Here is a 20536-nt window from a genome sequence, read left to right as displayed (position 1 = left end):
CAAAGCACCAACTTTGAATAGGAAAGCCAGCCAAGAACTAGGGGCTCTGATTTCAAGTCCCAGGACTGGAACTAAACAATACATATTTTAAGGAATCATAAGAAGATACTAATAACTGTCAATTCTAAGTGCATATTCAGTACTTTTAAAAATATAAGGCCAGGGCTGGGAATATGGCCTAGTGGCAAGAGTGCTTGCCTCATATACATGAAGCCCTGGGTTCGATTCCTCAGCACCACATACATAGAAAAGGCCAGAAGTGGTGCTGTGGCTCAAGTGGCAAAGTGCTAGCCTTGAGCAAAAGGAAGCCAGGGACAGTGCTCAGGCCCTGAGTCCAAGCTCCAGGACTGGAAAAAAAATTTTAAAATTATATATATATAATTAAAAAATTATATATATATATATATATATATATATATATATATAATCCAGTACTTTTTTTTTGTATTTTTACTACTAAGTTTAAAAGGAATTAATAAGGAAACAAATTTCAGAAATTAACTCAAAAACATGCGAATGTCCAGGAAACTCCTATCTCCAACTAACCAATAAAAAGCCAGAAGTGGAGTTATGGCTCAAGTAGTAGAGCACTAGCTTTTAGCAAAAAGCTCAGGGACAGTGGCCAGGCCCTGAGTTCAAGCCCCAGCACTTGCACAAAAATACATACATATATATCTCCTAATTTTCATGCTCAAAATGTTGAACTTAATGCTCAAGAAGTTAAGCTGAGCCCAGTGCCAGTGGCTCACGTCTGTCATCCTAGCTACTGTACGGGAGGCTGAGCTCTGAGGATAGAAGATGGATGTTCAAATCCAGCGTAGGCAGAAAAATCCCCGAGGCTCAAAGACCAGAAATGCTGCTGTGCCTAAAGTGGAAGCACACTAGCCTTGAGCACAAAGTGTGTGTGTGTGGGGGGGGGGGGGGGGTCAGGCCAGAGTGATGCATTTAACCCCAGCATTCAAGAGGCAGAGGCTCCAGTGAAAAGAGACAAATGCTGAGCTACAAGACAGCACCATCCTGTTTAAATTAAGGGGAAAAAGAGGGGGTGGGGGGAATCGGTGGCTAATCTTAGCTATTCAAGAGGACCTGAGGATCGAGGTTCGAAGCCAGCCCCGGCAGAAAAGCTCATGATAATCTTATCTCTAATTCTCTTCAATTAATCGCCCAAAAAGCTGGAAGTGAAGCTGTGGCTCAAAAAACCCTTAGGGGCAGCCCCCATGCCTCAGGCTGCAACGCCAGGACTTCCCCCCCCCCCCACCCCCCCCCCAGAAAAACACCCCAAAACTTAAACGAGGAATGGTAAATATCAGGGGAAACTGTAAAACGAAGGAAATGTAAAGGTTGAAGTGAGACAAGCCTGCAGCCTGGTCACAAACCACCCCAGCAACCTCCACAGATACCCAGTCCCACACCGGAAACGCCGGTCGGCAGCCGTGCCCCGCCCACCGCCCCGCCTACCCTCGTCCCGCGAGCGCGCGTGCGCACACACGTGGCGCCTGCGCAGTGGGACGGCGCGGCGGAAGATGGCGACGCCAAACTTCCCCACGCCGCTCTATGGGCACGTGGGGCGCGGCATCTTCAGCGACGTGTACGAGCCAGCGGAGGACACGTTCCTGCTGCTGGACGCGCTCGAGGCGGCCGCGGACGAGCTGGCGGGGTGCGAGGAAGGCGAAGGCCACCGCGGGAGAGGGGCGGGGAAGTATCCCGGAGAAGCGGCGGCCCTGGACTGGCGGAAAGCCCGTCGCTGCGCTCAGCTCTAGGGGGCGTGGTCGTGAGGGGGCGGGGACCTGGCAGGGGGCGGTGACTGACAGTGAAACTCGCGAATGAGAGTTTTTCCAGTGTGCAGGAGTCGATCTTCTCTGGCTGAGGTGTTTCTCTGCGTTCTTCAGCCATAACCAGGCTCGAATTTATGTTCCTGGGAGTGACTAGGGTACCACACATCTGCAAGTGCCGTTTATTAAACATGAGGGTTTGGGGAAGGTTTTTTGGTAAATGCTTAAAAGGCCGGTTTGATTTATTCAGGGCAAGCAAGGCATCCTTCCCTACTACTACTAAAAGGAAGCCAAAAAAAGAAATTATGAGATCTGTTTTAGGATGCAAGTGTGTTCAAACCACAGAATAACATACTCTGAAGCGACATCCATCAGCCATATGTGGGTACTGAGCACTTGAGACCTTGCTAGAGCGAATGAGAAACGAGTTTTTCATTTAACTGAAAAATTGAGTTGTGCTGAGCGCCAGGTGGCTCATGCCTGTAATCCTAGTACTCAGGAGGCTGAGATCTGAGGACCTTGGTTCAAAGCCAGCCCAGGCAGGAAAGTCCATTGGACTCATCTCCAATTAACCACCTTAAACTGGGGAAGTGGTGCTACTAGAGAGCTAGCCTTCAGCAAAAGAGCTCAGGGACAGTACCCAGGCTCTGAATTCAAGCCCAATAACCGCCGCTCCCCCTCCCCGCCCTCCCGCCCCCCCCCCCCCCCGCAAATTGAGTTGCATGCAGTTAGAACTATTATGACAAACAAAGTTACACATGAAACCACCTACAGAACCTACTCCAGCTTTCCAATTTAGAATTGCTTGCTAAATGGATTTTAAACTAATTACAATTAATTTAAATTAAAATTTAAATTGAATGCCAAAACATACACAAATTTTCTGATTAAAAGAATCTGATGTGTTAGATTGCTTGATTCAGACTTGGTTCTAGTTTCCTTAGAAGGAAACAAAACTCAAGTTTCAAAGACCTGTATCTTATCAGTCTTAAACCTCATATTTCTCTGTATAAAGTTTTCTCGCTCAAAACTTGTTCCTCATCATAGATGTTGGAACTTCTGAATTTACTGGAATATAGTTGGAACAATACTGTTTAATAACTTGACTTTTATTCTCAAGCTATCCCAGAAGTTTTATAAGCACAAATTGCATTGCAAAGTATGTTGTAAAAGAAACTGATTTTATTATAAAGGCCTTGGTATTTCCAGTCTTGGAATTATAATTATTTATAAGATCATGATATTTTGAAAGAGAAACCATTGCTAAGATTTATAGACCTTACTGTGGCCCATCAAAGGCTCGTCAGATGCATGGGCAAGTACAAGTTGTAAAGTAAAAAAAAGAAATAAACTATAGCTTTTTGTTGGGTCGTTGTATGGTAAATTAAGTGCTAGAAATGTTTGCTTTCTTATCAAGCCATTCTTTGAATGTGAATAATTATTTTAAAATGCATATACAAGATTATAGGCAAGGAATCAACTCAGTTGAAAGATATACAATAGAATGAAGATTTTAACAGCCTTCTAAGATCAGATACTCATTACAGTATATAGCTGTACAAGTATGCTAGATGTCTGCCACAATGACCTATTAATAAGCTAGGGAACTTTTTCCTAGGATGCAGCTGAATTTATGAAGGTTAAATACTTGAAAATGGTGTCTGGGAATGTGGCTTAGCTGTAGGGTGCTTGCTTTGCATGCATGAAGCCCTGGGTTTGGATTCCTCAATACCACATAAACAGAAAAAACTGGAAGTGGTGCTGTGACTCAAGTGGTAGAGTGCTAGCCTTGAGCATAAAGAGTCTCAGGGACAGAGCCCAGGCCCTGAGTTTAAGCCCCAGGACTGGTGCAAAAAAAAACCCCAAAAACAAACAAAAACCTTAAAAGTGATAAAATACTTTCATTAATACTAATTTTGAAGTAGTTAACCCTGTCATAGTTGGAGCTCTTTGTGAAATGGCATCTTTCTGTCAGTATCTCCAACTTAAACTAACATTACTCTGTACTTTTCATTAAGTTTTGTTGAAATTGAGCATCACCTATTGCAATAAATATATATTCTTTATAGGTGTACAATATGGCACATACTCAGAGCAGTAGAAATTTTGAGTTAATGCAGTATTAAATAAGGACAAATGTCAGAAATATAACCCACATGCTTGCAAGTGATAATGCTAGAGAAACAACTAGCATGAATGTTATTTTGTGTTTTGTTTAATACTATAATAACATTTTGTTTCATTTTTTAGAGTGGAAATTTGCCTGGAAATAGGGTCAGGGTCCGGTGTGGTGTCCGCATTCCTTGCTTCTATGATAGGTCCTCAGGCTTTGTACATGTAAGTCCCTAATTTTCATCTAGATCTTCTGCTGAGAAGTTTATGATGGGGGCTGGGAATATGGCCTAGTGGTAAAGTGCTTGTCTTGTATACATGAAGCCCTGGGTTCGATTCCTCAGCACCATGTATATAGAAAAAGCCAGAAGTGGCACTGTGGCTCAAGTGGCAGAGTGCTAGCCTTGAGCAAAAAGAAGCCAGGGACAGTGCTCAGGCCCTGAGTTCAAGGCCCAGGACTGGCAAAAAACCAAAACCAAAGAAAGAAGTTTATTATGCATATGACAGCTTGAATAGGTACTATTTTAAAGACAAGGGTCCAGGCTGCCTCCCCCAAATTAAAACTTTATGTATAAAAGATACTCAACCTCTAGTGTTAAGTATCTATAATTGAAAATTCCAGACAGCAAAAATCATCTTGACTCAAGTAAAGTTAATTTCTGAGTCAATTAGCCATCGTATATATTTATAAAGAAGCATGCATTATTTTCACAAGCTCATGGTTTCCCCCATGTTATTTTTCCCCCGCCATCGTGTTTTGCAAAACATTTGTAAATATTGTAAACTAATCTGTACATGAAGGCCTGCAATATTTTAAAATATCCATTAATGTTTATATTTTTAATATTTGTGTGGTTGCTTGAAGGTATTCTTTGGAATATATAGCCACATTCCTTAGAATCATCTTTTTTTGTTTGGTTGCTTTGTCTTCCCGTGGTGCTGGGGATTGAATACAGGTCCTTGCACATGGTAACCAAGTCTGCCACTTCAGCTCCAGCCCCTTCCTTCTCAGTAAAGACAAGTCTGGTTTTAGAAAAAAAGAAAATCTTCTCCTTCATACTATAGTTGTAGAAGCAACATAATTTCAAGTGGTCTCTCAATTCGAGTCTTTTTTTTTCTGTAAATAATTGGATTAGAAAATTGGAGACTTGCTCAAATTTCTTTATAGAAAAATTGAGAGGAGCTGGGGATATGGCTCAAGGTTCGATTTCTCAGTACTACATAAAAAGAAAAAGCTAGAAGTGGTACTGGCTCAAGTGGTAGAGCACTAGCCTTGAGCAAAAGAAGCTCAGGGACCGTGCCCAGGCCCTGAGTTCAAGCCCCAGGACTGGCAGAAAAAAGACAAAAGAAAGAGATCCAAGCACCAGTGGCTCAGGCTTGTAATCATACTTATTCAGGAGGCTGAGTTCTGAGGATCACAGTTCAAAGCCAGCCCAGGTAGGAAAGGCTTTGAGTCTCTTATCTCCAACTACCAGAAAACCTGAAGTGGTGCAGTAGTTCAAGTGGTGGAGTTTTAGCCTTGAGCTGAGGAGCTCAGGGAGAGCACCCAGGCCCAGAGTTCAACCAATGGGAGGAGAGGGAGAGAGGGAGGGTGGGAGGGAGGGAAGGAAGGAGGGAGAAAGAAGAAAAACTGAGAATATACAAAATAGAAAAAAATTAAAACACCAATAAATTTTATCATGCATGATGAAATTTAAAGTGTGGTTCCTGTAGGTTTTTTTCTTTTCTTTATTATTATTTTTCTTTTTGGCCCATCCTGGGTCTTGGACTGAGGGCCTTTGCACTGTCCCTGGCTTCCTTTTGGTCAAGGCTAGCACTTTACCTCTTGAGCCACGGCACTACTTCTAGTTTTTTCTATTTATGTGGTGCTAAGGAATTGAACCTAGGGCTTTGTGCATTCTAGACAAGCACCACCTAGACTAAGCCACACCAGCCCCTTCTATTTCTTGCTTTTCATGAGCATTCCTCTATCAATAATTTCTATAAAATTTTATTTTCAGTGCTAGCAGTGTGTGTATGTGTATGTACTTGTAATTATTATAAACAGCCTATTTTTTATGCTCTGCTCCATGTAGATTTGTTTTTTCTTTTTAGTATTTTTTTTCTCTGGTTTGAATTCCAGGCTTTTCTCTTGCTCAGCTGACACTCCACTATTTGATCCACCTTCCTCTGTCCTGCCTTTTTTTCTGGTTGTTTGGGAAATGGAGTCTTGGAGGACTATTCTTTCTTCACTAGCTTCAACTGTGATCCTCTGGATCTTAGCCTTCTGAGTAGCATTAGGTGCCAGCACCTGCCTGTGTGTGTAGCTTCGAAAGTGCAGATTTGTCTCATACATATATAGTATGTAAGTTTGTGTCATATAATTTTCTCTTTCTTTGTATAGGTGCACCGATATAAACCCTGAGGCAGCAGCTTGTACCCTGGAGACAGCACGCTGTAACAAAGTCCAAATTCAACCAATAATTACAGATTTGGTGAGCTCTTAACTCTTGCCCAGTAACCAGTTTCTTTTTCAAGTAAGCTAAGATCAGGATGTTCTAAGTTAAAAGAAACTTTGGTAATTAACTTTTGACTCACTACACAGTATACCGTATACAAAATAAATTCTTGACTAATATAACCCATCTTCTTTACACTTCAAAGGAAATTTGTATTAGCTTCTATAAACCAGATATCTTTCAGTCAAACCCAAATTTAAACTGATTTTAATTTAAAAGTTGGTAGCTTCAGGAATAGCTGGCTCTGGGAACTTAATGAGATTACATACATTTCTTTTTCTTACCTCTGAACTTCTCTCTGGTGGCTGTTTGCCTAAGGAGTCTTTTCCTTCATATTAGCAAGATATTTCGATGTTCATATCTAACTTCTCAGCAACTCCAGAAAGACAGGAACCTTTTCTACTGCATTGCTTCATCAAAAGACCACAAATGATTATTTGGATCAATTTGGGTATCCCTATCTCTCAGTCAGTGGACAGAAGGAACTGGAATAAGGAAATGATAAACTTTAACCCAGGTAAACAGCCAAGTTACCTACACCCACTTGGATTAAGAATAACAGGAGCCAGAGCCAGTGGTTTATAATATAGTTATTACTCAGGAAACTAAGATCTGGAGGAAAATAGTTCAGTCAGCCCTGGCACAAAAGTTGGTGAGACTCTTTTATCTCAAATGAATTACCAAAAGCCAGAAGTAGAACTATTGCTCAAGTAGTAGAGCATACCCTTGAACAAAGAAGCACAAAAACAAGGAAAACAAACAAACAAGGACAGGAGGTAGGGCTTCTCTAAAATAAGTCTAGAAGATGTAATCAGAAGAAACTGGGAATGGATCCTGAGCAGGAAAAAACAATAAAGGACAACTACAGAACAACTTTTTTTTTTTTTAAGATACTGACATGTAGTTTTAAGTTGCTCTTGTTAAAAATATTTTAATGATGTTATAAGGCTTGTGTGTAGGGGGGTCAGTTATGTGAAAAGCCTTTTTATAAGCCAAAATTATAACTTGACAGTTGGAAATAAACATAAATGCTTCCTGTATCTTGACCTGCTCTTTATACTGATAAAGTTTTTCTTTTTTTAAATATACAAATGACTTTGAACTTCAGAACAAATCCAAAAATGACACAGTCATTATTGCTAATAAATATTAGACTAGCAACAGTGGTACTCAAGTAAGATCGGTGTGGTGATTTAAAATTTTTTACTTGGTTTTTAGTATGTCCATAATTATTAGTATGTGCTTTTTATAAAACAGTAAAACTTAAGAGACTGAATAATTTAGGATATCTATTTTTAAGTATATGGAAACTGAGCTGAGGAATCTGTTTGAAATTCATAAATTTAATAAAAGTATAAATCCAGAATTAAATCCCAGATCTTGTCTCTTCAAGTTATTTCTGTTTCCAGAAAGTAATACTGATTTTCCATTCATAGTAAGGAATGGTAGTACAAAGCCTTCTTTCACCTTTACCTAACCAAATAGGCACATTAAAGGAACGATAACAAATATATAATGTTAGTGAAGTTTTAGGTAATGCCTTGGGACACTTCAGTGTTCTATGAATGCTTAGGTAAGAGTAAGGGTAATGGAAGGAAATGGATTGGGGATGAGATCTCATTCAAAGAAAATGCTTTTACTTTGCTACTCCTGTGAAGGCTTAATGAAGCATGATTTTTAAAAAATATTTAGTTATTTAACTAAATCAGAGGAAATACTTTGAATGGCACTTTATCCTAAATGTACTTTCTTTAAAAAAGCATTCCACAGAAAATCACTTTTTAAATTTCAAAATGCCAGTTGCTATTTTCAGTGACATTCATTCTTTCAGCCAATATACCTACAAATAATTAAAGACAGAGAAAACAAAAAAATCTACCCACTGTTGGAATGTTTTCTGTCATTCAGATGTGTTTTCTGTCAACTCATACATTTCTTGTGGCTATAGAAAATACTATTTAAGTTAGCAAATACTGTAAATATATAAAAAATAAGTTCTCATATTCTAAAAATGAACTAAAGAGTATCAACAACATGTACTGTTAAAACCAGAGGCTTTGGTGGCCAGGGTCTTCCTTTTAGTTGAAATTCATATTATCTCCATCTGAATGAAGATGTATTAACATTTCCTCCTTCCTTCCTTCCTTTCTTCCTTCCCTCCCCTCCCTCCTTCTCTTCGTTCCCTTCGTTCCCACCCTCCCTCTCTCTTCTTTTGTCTGTCCTGGGGGCTTCACTCAAGTCTAGCACTGTACTTCTTGAGCCATAGCGCCAGTTCTGGATTTTTCTGTTTAGGTGGTGCTGAGAAATTGAACCCAGTAATTTTTGCACATATTGAGCAAGCACTCTACCGCTAAGCAACGTTCCTAGCCCCTTGATATTTATTTCTGCCTACAAATATAACTCTTATCAACAGTTTTCTTCTAAAACCATACAGTATTTTAAAATATTTATTATTAAATCAAAATTTAGTTTAAAACTTCATTGTTGAATACACTTAGGTCAAAGGCTTGTTACCACGACTGAAAGAAAAAGTCGACCTGTTGGTGTTTAATCCTCCCTATGTAGTGACTCCACCTGAAGAGGTAAGACATACAGCAATGTTCAATTCTTAATATTTTAACTTGTTTCTTAAAAAAATATAGAATTCATCATATGACATTAGTCCCTTGTTGCTAACACACTGCTCTGATTTTATCCTGATTGTTCATCAGGATTGTTAATCAAAGCCGATAATCAATCTAGGATTCTAATGATAGACATAGGAAGGGAACCTAAAATTAATGAAGATTACAAGTTGGATACATACATATAATTCTTACACAACTTAGTCAGTGGTGTTTAAGTTCATGTTTTTATATGTCCATATGTGTGTCCTTTTATCATGAATAATGAATGTATAAAACACAGTAAATTCTGTCTTCTAGGCAACCATAAATTAACATGGCAGTTCCTTCTGAGTCTTCCCTCTTTCACAGGTATCATCAGAAAAGTATACGAGTAAGACCACCTCTCAGTTTAAGTAGGGAAAGGAAAAAACTGAAACATACCATTTTTAGAAATCTCAATATTGAAAGAATATAAACCATATAAACGTTTTCCCAGGAAGCTCAAGGCAAAGTTTGTTAAGGGACTAAGATGAGGTTCCTTTAAACATTGTTCCTCTTTCATTCTTCGATGGTTATTGTCTGGCAAAGCTAAGAAACATTACACTCACTTCTACACCAAGATGGAAGAGATTCATTTGCTTTTAAGCTACTGTCCCACTGACATGTGAACTCATGAGACAGAAGGAAGTCCTCGTAACAGGTGAGGACACCTGGGGCATCTTAATCCATTCTCTCTTACTATAACAGAATGTCATAACAGCAACTTGTAGAGAAAAAAAACGTATTTGTCACATTTCTGGAGGCTGTGAAGTCCAGCATCTAGGGGCCAGCATCTGGAGAGGGCCTTTGTGCTGAGTTCTGGCATGGCAGAAGGCACCATCATGCCAATAGTGTGGGGGCACTGAAACAGTCCTCTCTTCCCTTTCCTCAAAAGCCACTAAGCTCAAGATAGGAGTCCCACCCTCAAGCTCACCCAACCCTACCTCCCTCCCAGAGACTCCACCTCCAAACACTATTAACAGATGAATTTGACTTGTGCATTGAGGAGACACATTCACACCATAGCAGGAGAGAAGTCCCAGGTTGACACTCAAGAAAGAACTGTGAGAATAAATGTATCATAATTCCCATGAGCTAATAAGCATTTAGCTAGAGAGGATTAAAATAAGTACAACAGATATGTCTAGTAGTTTGAAAGAATGTTTTACACAGTAAAATATTAGGGAACACAAAAATATATGATACCAACTAGTAGTCTGTCAGCTACAGATACCTGTTAAAATGATGCAGCCTGTAATCAACATGATATTTGAGTCCAAAGAAAACATTGTTTCTTCTGCTTGGTCACAGGTAGGAAGTCAAGGAATAGAAGCAGCATGGGCTGGTGGCAGAGACGGTCGGGAAGTCATGGACAAATTCTTCCCATTAGCATCTGATCTACTCTCCCCAAGAGGATTATTCTATCTAGTTACCATAAAGGAAAACAATCCAGGTAATAAAGACCATTTATTTTTTAACTACTTTGGAACAAAAAACAAAGTATAAAGTAACAATAGCTAATCAACAAAAATTCACATTAAAGGAGGTTTTTAATAGGTAAAATTGTCATTTTAGAAAATATGGGGTCAGGGATAGTGGTTCATGCCTGTAATCACAGCTACTCAGGAGGCAGAGATCAAGAGGATTTTATTATTATTTTGCTGTCCAGCCCAGTAAAAGTCATTGAGACCCCATTCTCTGTTCATAAGTTGGACATGGTGCTATCAGATACCTGTACACCTCAGTCTGATTAGAAACTCAGGAACACCTTAAAAATACAAAGTTTCTACTTACCTGAAGTTCAGGTTTTTCAGTAGACATTTATGTGGTGTACACTGTATTGTTTGATGAATATAATTGGTAGATAATCTGTCATCTTATAAAACCGTGTTGTCATGTATACCACAGATGTTTTTATCTTACCTTTTAATTTTCATTTTAGAAGAAATCTTGAAAATGCTCAAAACCAAAGGTCTACAAGGGACCACTGCACTTTCCAGGCAAGCAGGACAAGAAATCCTCTCAGTCCTCAAGTTCACCAAGTCATAATCTATCAAGAGCTACTGGAAACTGAATGCATGCAGCCTATTTAGAAGCTGAAGTCATTACTTTGCTTAAGGAATTTTACCAGAAGTTTATCACTAAGAGATAGAAGGATGGATCATTCCCTTTCACCAGGGAATTCCCTGGGAAATCAAGACATGTGAAAGTAAATATATATTTTTTATAATTTGATTTTACACATAAAAGTTATGTTTATATATTAGAGGATGTTTATTTAATCATTAGTTGTAATGTCAAAATAGTGAATCCACCTAAATGTTGATCAGAAATGAGATTAAATTTCAATATATCCGTCTCACATAACACACAGCCATTAAACAGAAATCGGGTGTATATATCCTGAACCAGAGGAATCCATGATGCCTTCCTTGAAATGAAGAAGGCAAGTTGCAGAAGAGTTTTTATCCTGAATGTGTATTTTTGTAAGGAAAGAAAGCTTCAGATGAAGAATATAATATGAAGGATCTTTAACTCTGGTCATGTTATCTGCTTTTGCACAGTGGTAATGTTGGAGGGTTGACAGTGGATTTCATAAGTTTAGCCAAGTGGTGACTCCAGTTGCAGCTGGTGTGCCAGCCACGGTTTTCATTCCTTGAGGAAGTTAACTTATCTGGATGCCTGCTGGGTGACTGTCAAGTGCCTTTCTCTACCCTATCCATGAAGGCCGGGCAGAGGAAGTTTGCCTTCAATTGCCAAGGCTAGCAGTTCACCTTCCCTATCCAGCCCCGTGGCATTTAGTTTGCAGGGATCTTGATCACTCTTCCTTGCTACAAGATACTCCACTAATTCAGAACATCGGTATTGTAGTGTTTGAATCAAGTAGGCAGATTTTTCTGGGAGGAGGCTGGCATTAGGTAAGAAGTCTGACTAGGACACTTCCACTTGAGTGAAAATAGAAGGGGTACCAGTGATGTGGGACATGTTGAAATACCCCTTCCAAGGTGAATAAGTCGTTGCATTAATCACTCCTAAACCAAGAGATACTGTACTTAGTGAGATTTTTGAGACAATACCTATTTTGGTATGATACCAGCCCATTTATCAAATGACCCCAATAGAGTGCTTGTGAGTCCCCCACAGCAAGAGAAGGCTCTGTGACCGGTCCTGGCTGCTCTGCAGGGTGCTATGCCAGTTAAGCCATGATCTTCCACCTGTGGCCTCATAAGGTGTTCCCTATGAAGCTAAAGAGACAAGATATTTGCTATCAGCCAGCAAACAATGGTGTGACACATCTTGACTGGCAAGTTCCTGGAGGAAATGAGAAACACAATAATCAGTGGTCCAAAGCAGTTCTGAAATTCATCCGGGCAGAGGTTGGAATAGTTTTGATTAGGACCCAATCCTGAGATGAAATGATTAATCATGGCTCTCGTTTTTATGTTCACAAATCCTGTTCCCCCAAGACTTGACTGCTAAGTGTTCAGTACAGGAAGCATGTGTTTGCCTGCACAATAGGTTTTCTAAGCTGGTTTATGCAGTTTAGAGATCCAAAGTCTCTTAATTTTGTATTCTCTGTGTGAAAATATGTGATATTTATCTTTGTCATTCTGGTTTATTTCACATAACATAATTTCCAGTTCCATTCATTTTCCAGTAAGCAATATTATTATTTTGTCCTTTATGGATGAATAATACTCCACTGTGTATATGTATTCCACATTTTCTTCATACTTCAATTGATGAGCCAGGCTGATTCTAAAATTTGGCTATTTTGAGTAGTATTGTCATAAATATGGGTGTGCTTGTAGCTCTTGGATATATGCCAGAAATGGCAAAGCAGGATCATATAGTAGCTCTATTTTTAGTTTTTTTAAATGAATGTCCATACTGATTTCCATAGTAGTTGCACCCAATTTATAATTCATTACATTATACTACAATATACTAATGTATAGTTCAACATTAGTTATATTTTCAAGATACGCATTTCTCTACCTAGGCATCTGCTGAGATTTCTTAGAGATTAATGCAGAACAATAAATGGTAAAGAACTTATGTATCATATTATTTGATTCTGAGGTATACCTTTAAAACAGAGGACCTTTTTTGACTCAACACTACTTTTATCTGAGATGTGTGCATGCACGTGTGTTTAGGTTTAAATTCATGTGGCCTAATAAAGAACCTAGAGAAACTAAAGTGAAAGAATTTGAAATCTTGAAAATAGGCCACTACATAGTCCACTCAGAACCCTTTTTCTTACAGATTGGTCAGAAATTTAATTTATAAACAAAGATAAATAAGTGCAAACTCCAAAGGCAGACCAAAGAAAATTCCAAATAATATTTCTGGGATATCACCAAGGTCTTTATTTAAGGGTGAACAGGCTTGTCCTTTTGAAAACCAACTCAGAAATGCCATGCCTGATATCCAAAATGCCACCAACATGTTAAAATTCTGGCCCTCAAGAGAAAAAAGAATAAAATGTAGTCCTCAAGATAAGATCACTTATACACCCAAAGTGTCCTTATTTGATAAGAACAGATCATGATATTTGGAAACATGACAACTTTCTAAAATCTATTAACACTATCTAAGGGGAATTAGCACTTAACCAGTCCCAACATTCTTCTAAACTCCTAGGGAGGATGGCAAATATTAAAGAATTATTGGCTGAGTGCCAGTGGCACAAGCCTGTAATCCCAGCTACCCAGGAAGCTGAGATCTGAGCCCCAGGCAGTCTCTTTTGAGACTTACTCCAGTGAACCACCAGAAAACTAAAGGCGGCACTGTGGCTCAAGTGGTAGTGTGGTATAGTCTTGAGCAAAAGCTCAGGGACAGAGCCCAGACCCAGAGTTCAAGCCCCAGGACTGGCAATTTTTTTTTTTTTTTAAAGAACATATCACTTGGGCTGGGAATATGGTCTAGTGGCAAGAGTGCTTGCTTTGTATACATGAAGCCCTGGGTTCGATTCCCAAGTACCACATATATAGAAAATGGCCAGAAGTGGCGCTGTAGCTCAAGTGGCAGAGTGCTATCCTTGAGCAAAAGGAAGCCAGGGACAGTGCTCAGGCCCTGAGTCCAAGGGCCAGGACTGGAAAAAAAAGAACCTACGGTGAAAAAAAAAAAGAACATATCACTTCTGAATGCAGCATGACTGAACATTATATCCCTCAGAGTACTAAGTAGAAACAAAATGGAAATTTCTACACATTTATTAGTTATTATTTGGAAACATTATCAAGATCTACTACTTTCTTCTGACATAACCAATGCTAATACAGTGGTAGGGAACTCCCAGGTAAAATATACTTCAGAATGTCATCTAGAGGGGGCTGGGAATATGGCCTACTGGTAAAGTGCTCGCCTCGTATACATGAAGCCCTGGGCTCCATCCCCCAGCACCACATATATAGAAAAAAGCCGGAAGTGGCACTGTGGCTCAAAAGGTAGAGTGCTAGCCTTGAGCAAAAAGAAGCCAGGAACAGTGGCTCAAGCCCTGAGTCCATGCCCCAGGACTGGCAACAACAAAAAAACCCAAACAAACAGAATGTCATCTACATATGATCAGAGTATAGCTAGTCTGAAAATACACCTACTTTATAAGAAATGCAAGAAACACTAGATGCAAGAAACCAAAGAATGCACTATAATCTCAGAATTCTTATAAACAAGACTTTCTAGTCATAGGTACAAGTACTTGGAGCGGAGCTTAATGGCCTAGACCAATTGTTCTTAGATCATTATAAATCTTTTTTGTTTCTTTTTGTCTGTAGTTAGGCTTGTACCATTCTGTACAATGGCCACTAACCATATGTGACTAAGATTTAAAGTATGTGTGAATAAGAAACAAAATTTATATCTTAGTTTAATGTAAAAAGGGCATTTGATCCAGTTACTAAAATTTTCAGTGTGCTTACAACTGAGGTATGTTAATTTACTATTTCAACCATAAATTTTCTTAAATCTAAATACAGGTCAGGTGTCTCTAATAAAAATTTTCATATCTCTGCTGAAATACATTATCAACTTAAGCTGCAAACTAGATCCCAAGAACTTATTATAAAATATGTACAATTCATTTTTATATTGACTACATGTTGAGATAATATTTTGGATATACTGAGCTAAACAAAAATATATTAAAATTAATTTCACTTATTCTTATATATTTAATATGCAGGCTCACAAAATGTAAAGTAACACATGTGGCTTACATTATGTTTCACTGAATGGTGTTTGGTTAACCCATGCACTCAGGCAGTTCTACTACCAGGGGACACTTGGCAGTGTCTGGACATTCTGTTGTTACAACCAGATCAGTCCCCTGGGATATAGTGGTTAGACACTAAGGATGCTACAAAATATGCAACAATAAACAAAGCAGACTTATGCAGCTGAACATGCAAAGAGCAATGAAAATGAGAAACTGCTCTATAGAGCAGTATGAGCAGAAACTGCTCATTTCAGCAGCATAGGACACATCAAAACCACACTGCCTATTATAGCCTATTCTTCGCTAATGACTTACCACAAACACTGCAGCCCAGACTAATTAGCTGAGTGAAACTTTAAACCGGATTCTACAACCCACAACTAACATCACAATGGTGGTGGCTCTGGTCACTTTCTGATAACAGAGTTTGGGCCAAAGGCATCCAGAGAAAACAATTTTATCTGTTTAACAAGTCCATTCTGTTCTTACATGTAGAAAATTCTAAGGACTCTTAAAAATCTGAGTTCAACAAGATTGTAAAATACATGAAAATAAACTTAATGGTACTACAACAAACACTTGTCATTTGCTGCTCATTTTTTCAGACTAGTGTGTAGTGCTCTGAAATCTATAAATACCCTATGTGATAAAGGAAAAACTCATGCTTATGGCTTTGTGGTTGAGTAAGTGTATATGACTGGAGCTGACAAATTCTCAGTAGTTGTTAGATCTTAAAAGGAAAAGAGCCAGGCACTGCTGGCTCATGCCTGTCATCCTAGCTACTCAGGAGGCTGAGATCGGAGAATTGCAGTTCAAAGCCAGCCCCTGGTAGCAAAGTTGATGACACTTATCTCCAATTAACCATTAAAAAGTTGAAGTTGAGCTGTGCCTCAAATGGTAGAAAGGAAGTTGGAGCAAAAAAGAGGAACAGCCCCCAAGTCAGCACACAAAAAAGGACCAATCCCATATATTAATGATATATGTATTGTATATATTATGTGTGTTATGTGTGTGCATATATATATATATATATATATATATATATATGAAAACTACTTGAAATAAAAGGTTTCCAGAATAAACATCCTGTTCTAGCAAGCCCTTTTGGCAAGGAACTCTTATAAGATTAAAAAAAAAGTCGCCAGGAGCTGCTGGCTTAGGCCTGCAATCCTAGCTACTCAGGAGGATGATATCCGAGGATCACAGTTCAAAGCCAGCCTAGGCAGAAAAGTCCATGAGACTCTTGCTCCAATATGCTACTCAAAAAAGCCAGAAGTGGTGCTGTGGCTCAAGTGGTAGAGCCTTGACCACAAAAAGGTTCAAGGACAATGCCCAAGCCCAGAGTTCAAGCAAAAATGCCAGCAAAAAAAAATAAATCCCAAACCTACAGAGAGTATTCCACACAGACATTTTTTGCCAATTATAAAAAAGTAAAATTAAGAATAACTAGGTTGTAGGATTTGAAGATAAGATCTAGGGAAGCACCTGGTCTTACTAGGTATATGAGTGTCCAGGTAGCTCTTTTAAGTTTGACATTTTTTGTCTCATTTGCTTTTAGGGCAACCTATTATAAAAACAATTGGTCATATTAAATCAGAGGAGTTACTGGATATGGGAAGCTATGGTCAAGAAGTCTTGAAAAAGCAAGATTAGAGAAATATTCACAATTACAAAGTTTTTTGGGGGGAGGGAAGCAAGTAGTGGTGTTTGAACACAGGGTCTTATACTCACTCAGCTTGCTTACTTCGAGCCATACCTCCAGACCTACGTTTTGCTAGTTATTTTGGAGCGTCTCACCAATATTTCTGCCTAGGCTGGCTTTGAACTGCGGTCCTCTGGATCTCAGGCTCCTGAGTAGTTACGATTAAAGGTGTGAGACCTTGGCATTGAGCAACATGTATCTAATTTTATGGAAAGAAATTATAGAATTAGCACAGATAGACATAGTTCACAGGAACATAAACCAGAAGCCAATGCACACAATTAAGAGAATTTAGTAAAGATACACATATACACATACGTGCTATGGTTCAAGTGGTAGACTGCTAGCCTTGAGCAAAAGAAACTCAGGGACAACACCCAGGCCCTGAGTTCAAGCCCCATGACCAGAACAAAAGGAAAAGAATGATACATTTGATTAAACGTTACTTCTTTAAAATTAAAGACAGCCACATACCATGTCATATACAAGCCACATAGAAGTCTTGTAATGTACATTCTGATTAGATAAGTAGTTTACTAGAAAAATAGGCATAGAATATAAATAATAAGATTGTAAAGTAAATGAAACCAGGAAAATAATAATAAAACCAAGAATTGCCATATCAGAATTTTAAAAAATGGTGCGAATAAGAGCTGGTGAAAGATTAGAAAACCAGAAAATCCCGCCCTGATGCTGGGATGCAAACCTGCCCATTACTTTGAGCAAGAACTTGACAGTCTCCAAAGTCATAGAATATACAGGTACTACCACCTGAAATTCCATTTTTATCCATGTATCCAGAATACCTACCAACTTTCCTTCTGGTGGAGGAAGGGAAAATGGAGGTGAAGGAAGGTGAAAATGGTCAAAGCACTTTATATGAAAACAGAACAATAAAATCTGTCGACATGGTTTTTAGCAAGGTGCTTGTGGCCCACGCCTGTAATCTCGGCTACTCAGAAGGTTCAGATCTGAGGATAGAGGCTCAAAGATAACCTGGGCAGGAAAGCCTGAGACTCTTTTTTTTTTTCTTTTCTTTTCTTTTTTGCCAGACCTGGGGCTTGGACTCAGGGCCTGAGCACTGTCCCTGGCTTCCTTTTGCTCAAGGCTAACATTTGACCACTTGGGGCACAACGCCACTTCTGGCCGTTTTCTACATATGTGGTACTGAGGAATCAAACCTAGGGCTTCATGTATAAGAGGAAAGCACTGTTGCCACTAGGCCATATTCCCAGCCCCAAGTCTGAGACTCCTATCTCCACTAAACTACCAAAAGAGCAAGAAATGGCACTGTCACTCAAGTGATAAGCGCTAGCCTTGAGCAAAAGAAGCTCAGGGCCAGGGCCCAGAACCTAAGTTCAAGAAACAAATAAACAAATAAATCTTGTTCTTAGATGGGAGGAAGGGCAAATAAGAGAGACTGATAAAGGAAGAAGTTTTATCTAGGTACATAAATAGCACAGTGAAGAATATAAACAATGTATGTTTGTTAAAAGTGGCAAAAAAAAAGTCATTGGTGAGACAATTAGCAAACTACAGAAGATTACACAATAGGATATCATAACTGAAACCTTTTTTAGCCACAACTTTTTATGGATACAGACATGGTAAAATGTAAAATCTTAAACAGGAAGGAGCTGCCCCAACTTCAGAATGTAAGCTGACTCCAGAGAGCAAAGGAGGAGAATGCACCAGGGAGGAATACAAAAGAGAGCATTTTATTTCTTTAAAAACCGGAAGCAAATATGGCAAAATAGTACATGAAGAGGGCACTGATATTGTTTTTCTATATATTTGAAATATTTTGTAATTTAAAAGACTTTTAATGACCACGTATAGTACAATAATCAAGTGATAACATTAATTATTCACACCATAAAAGTATACCAAGTAATACCATTATTTAAGCCACAGAACCAAATGTATATACATTAGAGTCTGACATATATAAGAGCCAAAAGTGAATTTTAAAACCGTAATTTTACTTAGAGCTTTTAAATTAATCATTTAAATCTCATGCAATTTTAATGTGTCCTTATGCTACAATTTAAAGGCTGCTGCCCTTTCTGTCAAGAGTTGTCAAAGCTATATAAATAAAACTTTATTGTGGTGTTCTGAATTCCAGTCCTATTTTGGAAAACTTATTCCTTAGCATATAAATAGTAACAAGCTTTATAATTATAGTTACAAGTCTTTAGAGAAATGTATTGAGTCCTAAGTAGGAAGAGTAGTTATTTAATTATAACTACTTAATTACAATGTTCCATCAAGAATCTGATGCCTTAATACCTCTGTGGAAAAATAATGATCTATTATTCCCTTTCTTTTCTACTTATGCTTTGGGTCAGAAGAACCAATACTGGAAAGATTATAAACAATGTTTCTTTGTAAAATCATTTTTAAAGGAAAAACATATAACTTTACAGGGGAGTAACAATCCTTTGGGATTGCTATGTCAGAGACATAGAAAGATAGAAAATATTTTAAGAAAAGGTTAAGAGGTAGTAAGATTTTGCTATCTGTCCTTTACTTACTGTCTCTTTGAACCTCAAGTCTAGAAGATAATAAATATTACACTGAAAAATTAGGAGACAAAACTGGTAGGGAGGGCATTATAACAAAAAACACAACTCAACAGATCTTCAATTTATAGGTATATTTCACTCTCAACTGTGATCTTCTGATCACATTCATACTATAACAGTAGTAGTCACATTACCAGTTAATGGTAAGCAATAATTTTATTTGACATGAGTAGCTTGTTTTGCCAATTAATCTTTTGGCACTACAATGATTAGCCAATCTCTTTTTTTTTTGGCCAGTCCTGGGGCTTGGACTCAAGGCCTGAGCACTGTCCCTGGCTTCTTTTTGCTCCAGGCTAGCACTCTGCCACTTGAGCCACAGCGCCACTTCTGGCCATTTTCTGTATATGTGGTGCTGGGGAATCGAACCCAGGACCTCATGTATATGAGGCAGGCACTCTTGCCACTAGGCCATATCCCCAGCCCCGATTAGCCAATCTCTTAAGAAGCCTTAAGTATGGGATATAGTTTTTGCATGAAGTGGAAGACAATAATAAAATTATTCTAAGTTCCAAACTTCCACACTTCCACTTGGAGCACAATTTTTAAAGGCTATATAGTACTGTGGCAAAAAGCACATTTTCACCTACTCATATACTTTAGCATGTTCTACTTCATTTTATTTACTAATAAAATCCTTAACTTTCATTTCTGAAAGCTGAAAACAATTAGCTCCTTGAAGCTCTTCTTTTGTGTAACCAGGGCTAGTAAGAATAGCAGCTCCTTTCACCTTTTAAGTCTAATACAAATGCAAGCAAAAGGCAGTGAGATTCAAATAATAATAATAATAATAAAATAGCAAAATTTGCTTACAAAAGTAAAAGGCCCATGCATTTTGTTGTTGGCTATGGAGCTTGATAATCAGGGCCTGGGCATTGTCCCTGAGCCAATTTGTACTCTAGGCTAGTCCTCTACCAATTTCAGTTTTTGAGTGGTAAATTGGAAATACGAGTCTCACTGGGACTTTTCTGTCTGGGCTGGCTTCGAACTGTGATCTCAGCCTCC

The 20536-nt window shown here is 38.6% G+C and overlaps 1 protein-coding gene across 1 annotated transcript; it reads left to right on the top strand.

The window, feature by feature from the left end:
- The first annotated feature begins 1491 nt into the window (after positions 1-1491).
- On the top strand, positions 1492-13812 carry N6amt1 (N-6 adenine-specific DNA methyltransferase 1). Its single transcript, XM_048346361.1, has 6 exons — positions 1492-1657; positions 4023-4109; positions 6268-6358; positions 8881-8964; positions 10339-10480; positions 10970-13812. The coding sequence occupies exons 1-6, from the start codon at positions 1524-1526 to the stop codon at positions 11074-11076; spliced, it is 645 nt and encodes a 214-aa protein (XP_048202318.1). The 5' UTR covers positions 1492-1523; the 3' UTR covers positions 11077-13812.
- Positions 13813-20536: the final 6724 nt, after the last annotated feature.

Source organism: Perognathus longimembris, chromosome 5 (genome assembly GCF_023159225.1).
Source record: "Perognathus longimembris pacificus isolate PPM17 chromosome 5, ASM2315922v1, whole genome shotgun sequence".
In the NCBI taxonomy this organism is placed as follows: Eukaryota; Metazoa; Chordata; class Mammalia; order Rodentia; family Heteromyidae; genus Perognathus; species Perognathus longimembris.
The sequence above is the reverse complement of the archived record's forward strand: the minus strand, read 5'-3'. Positions and strand labels throughout refer to the sequence as shown.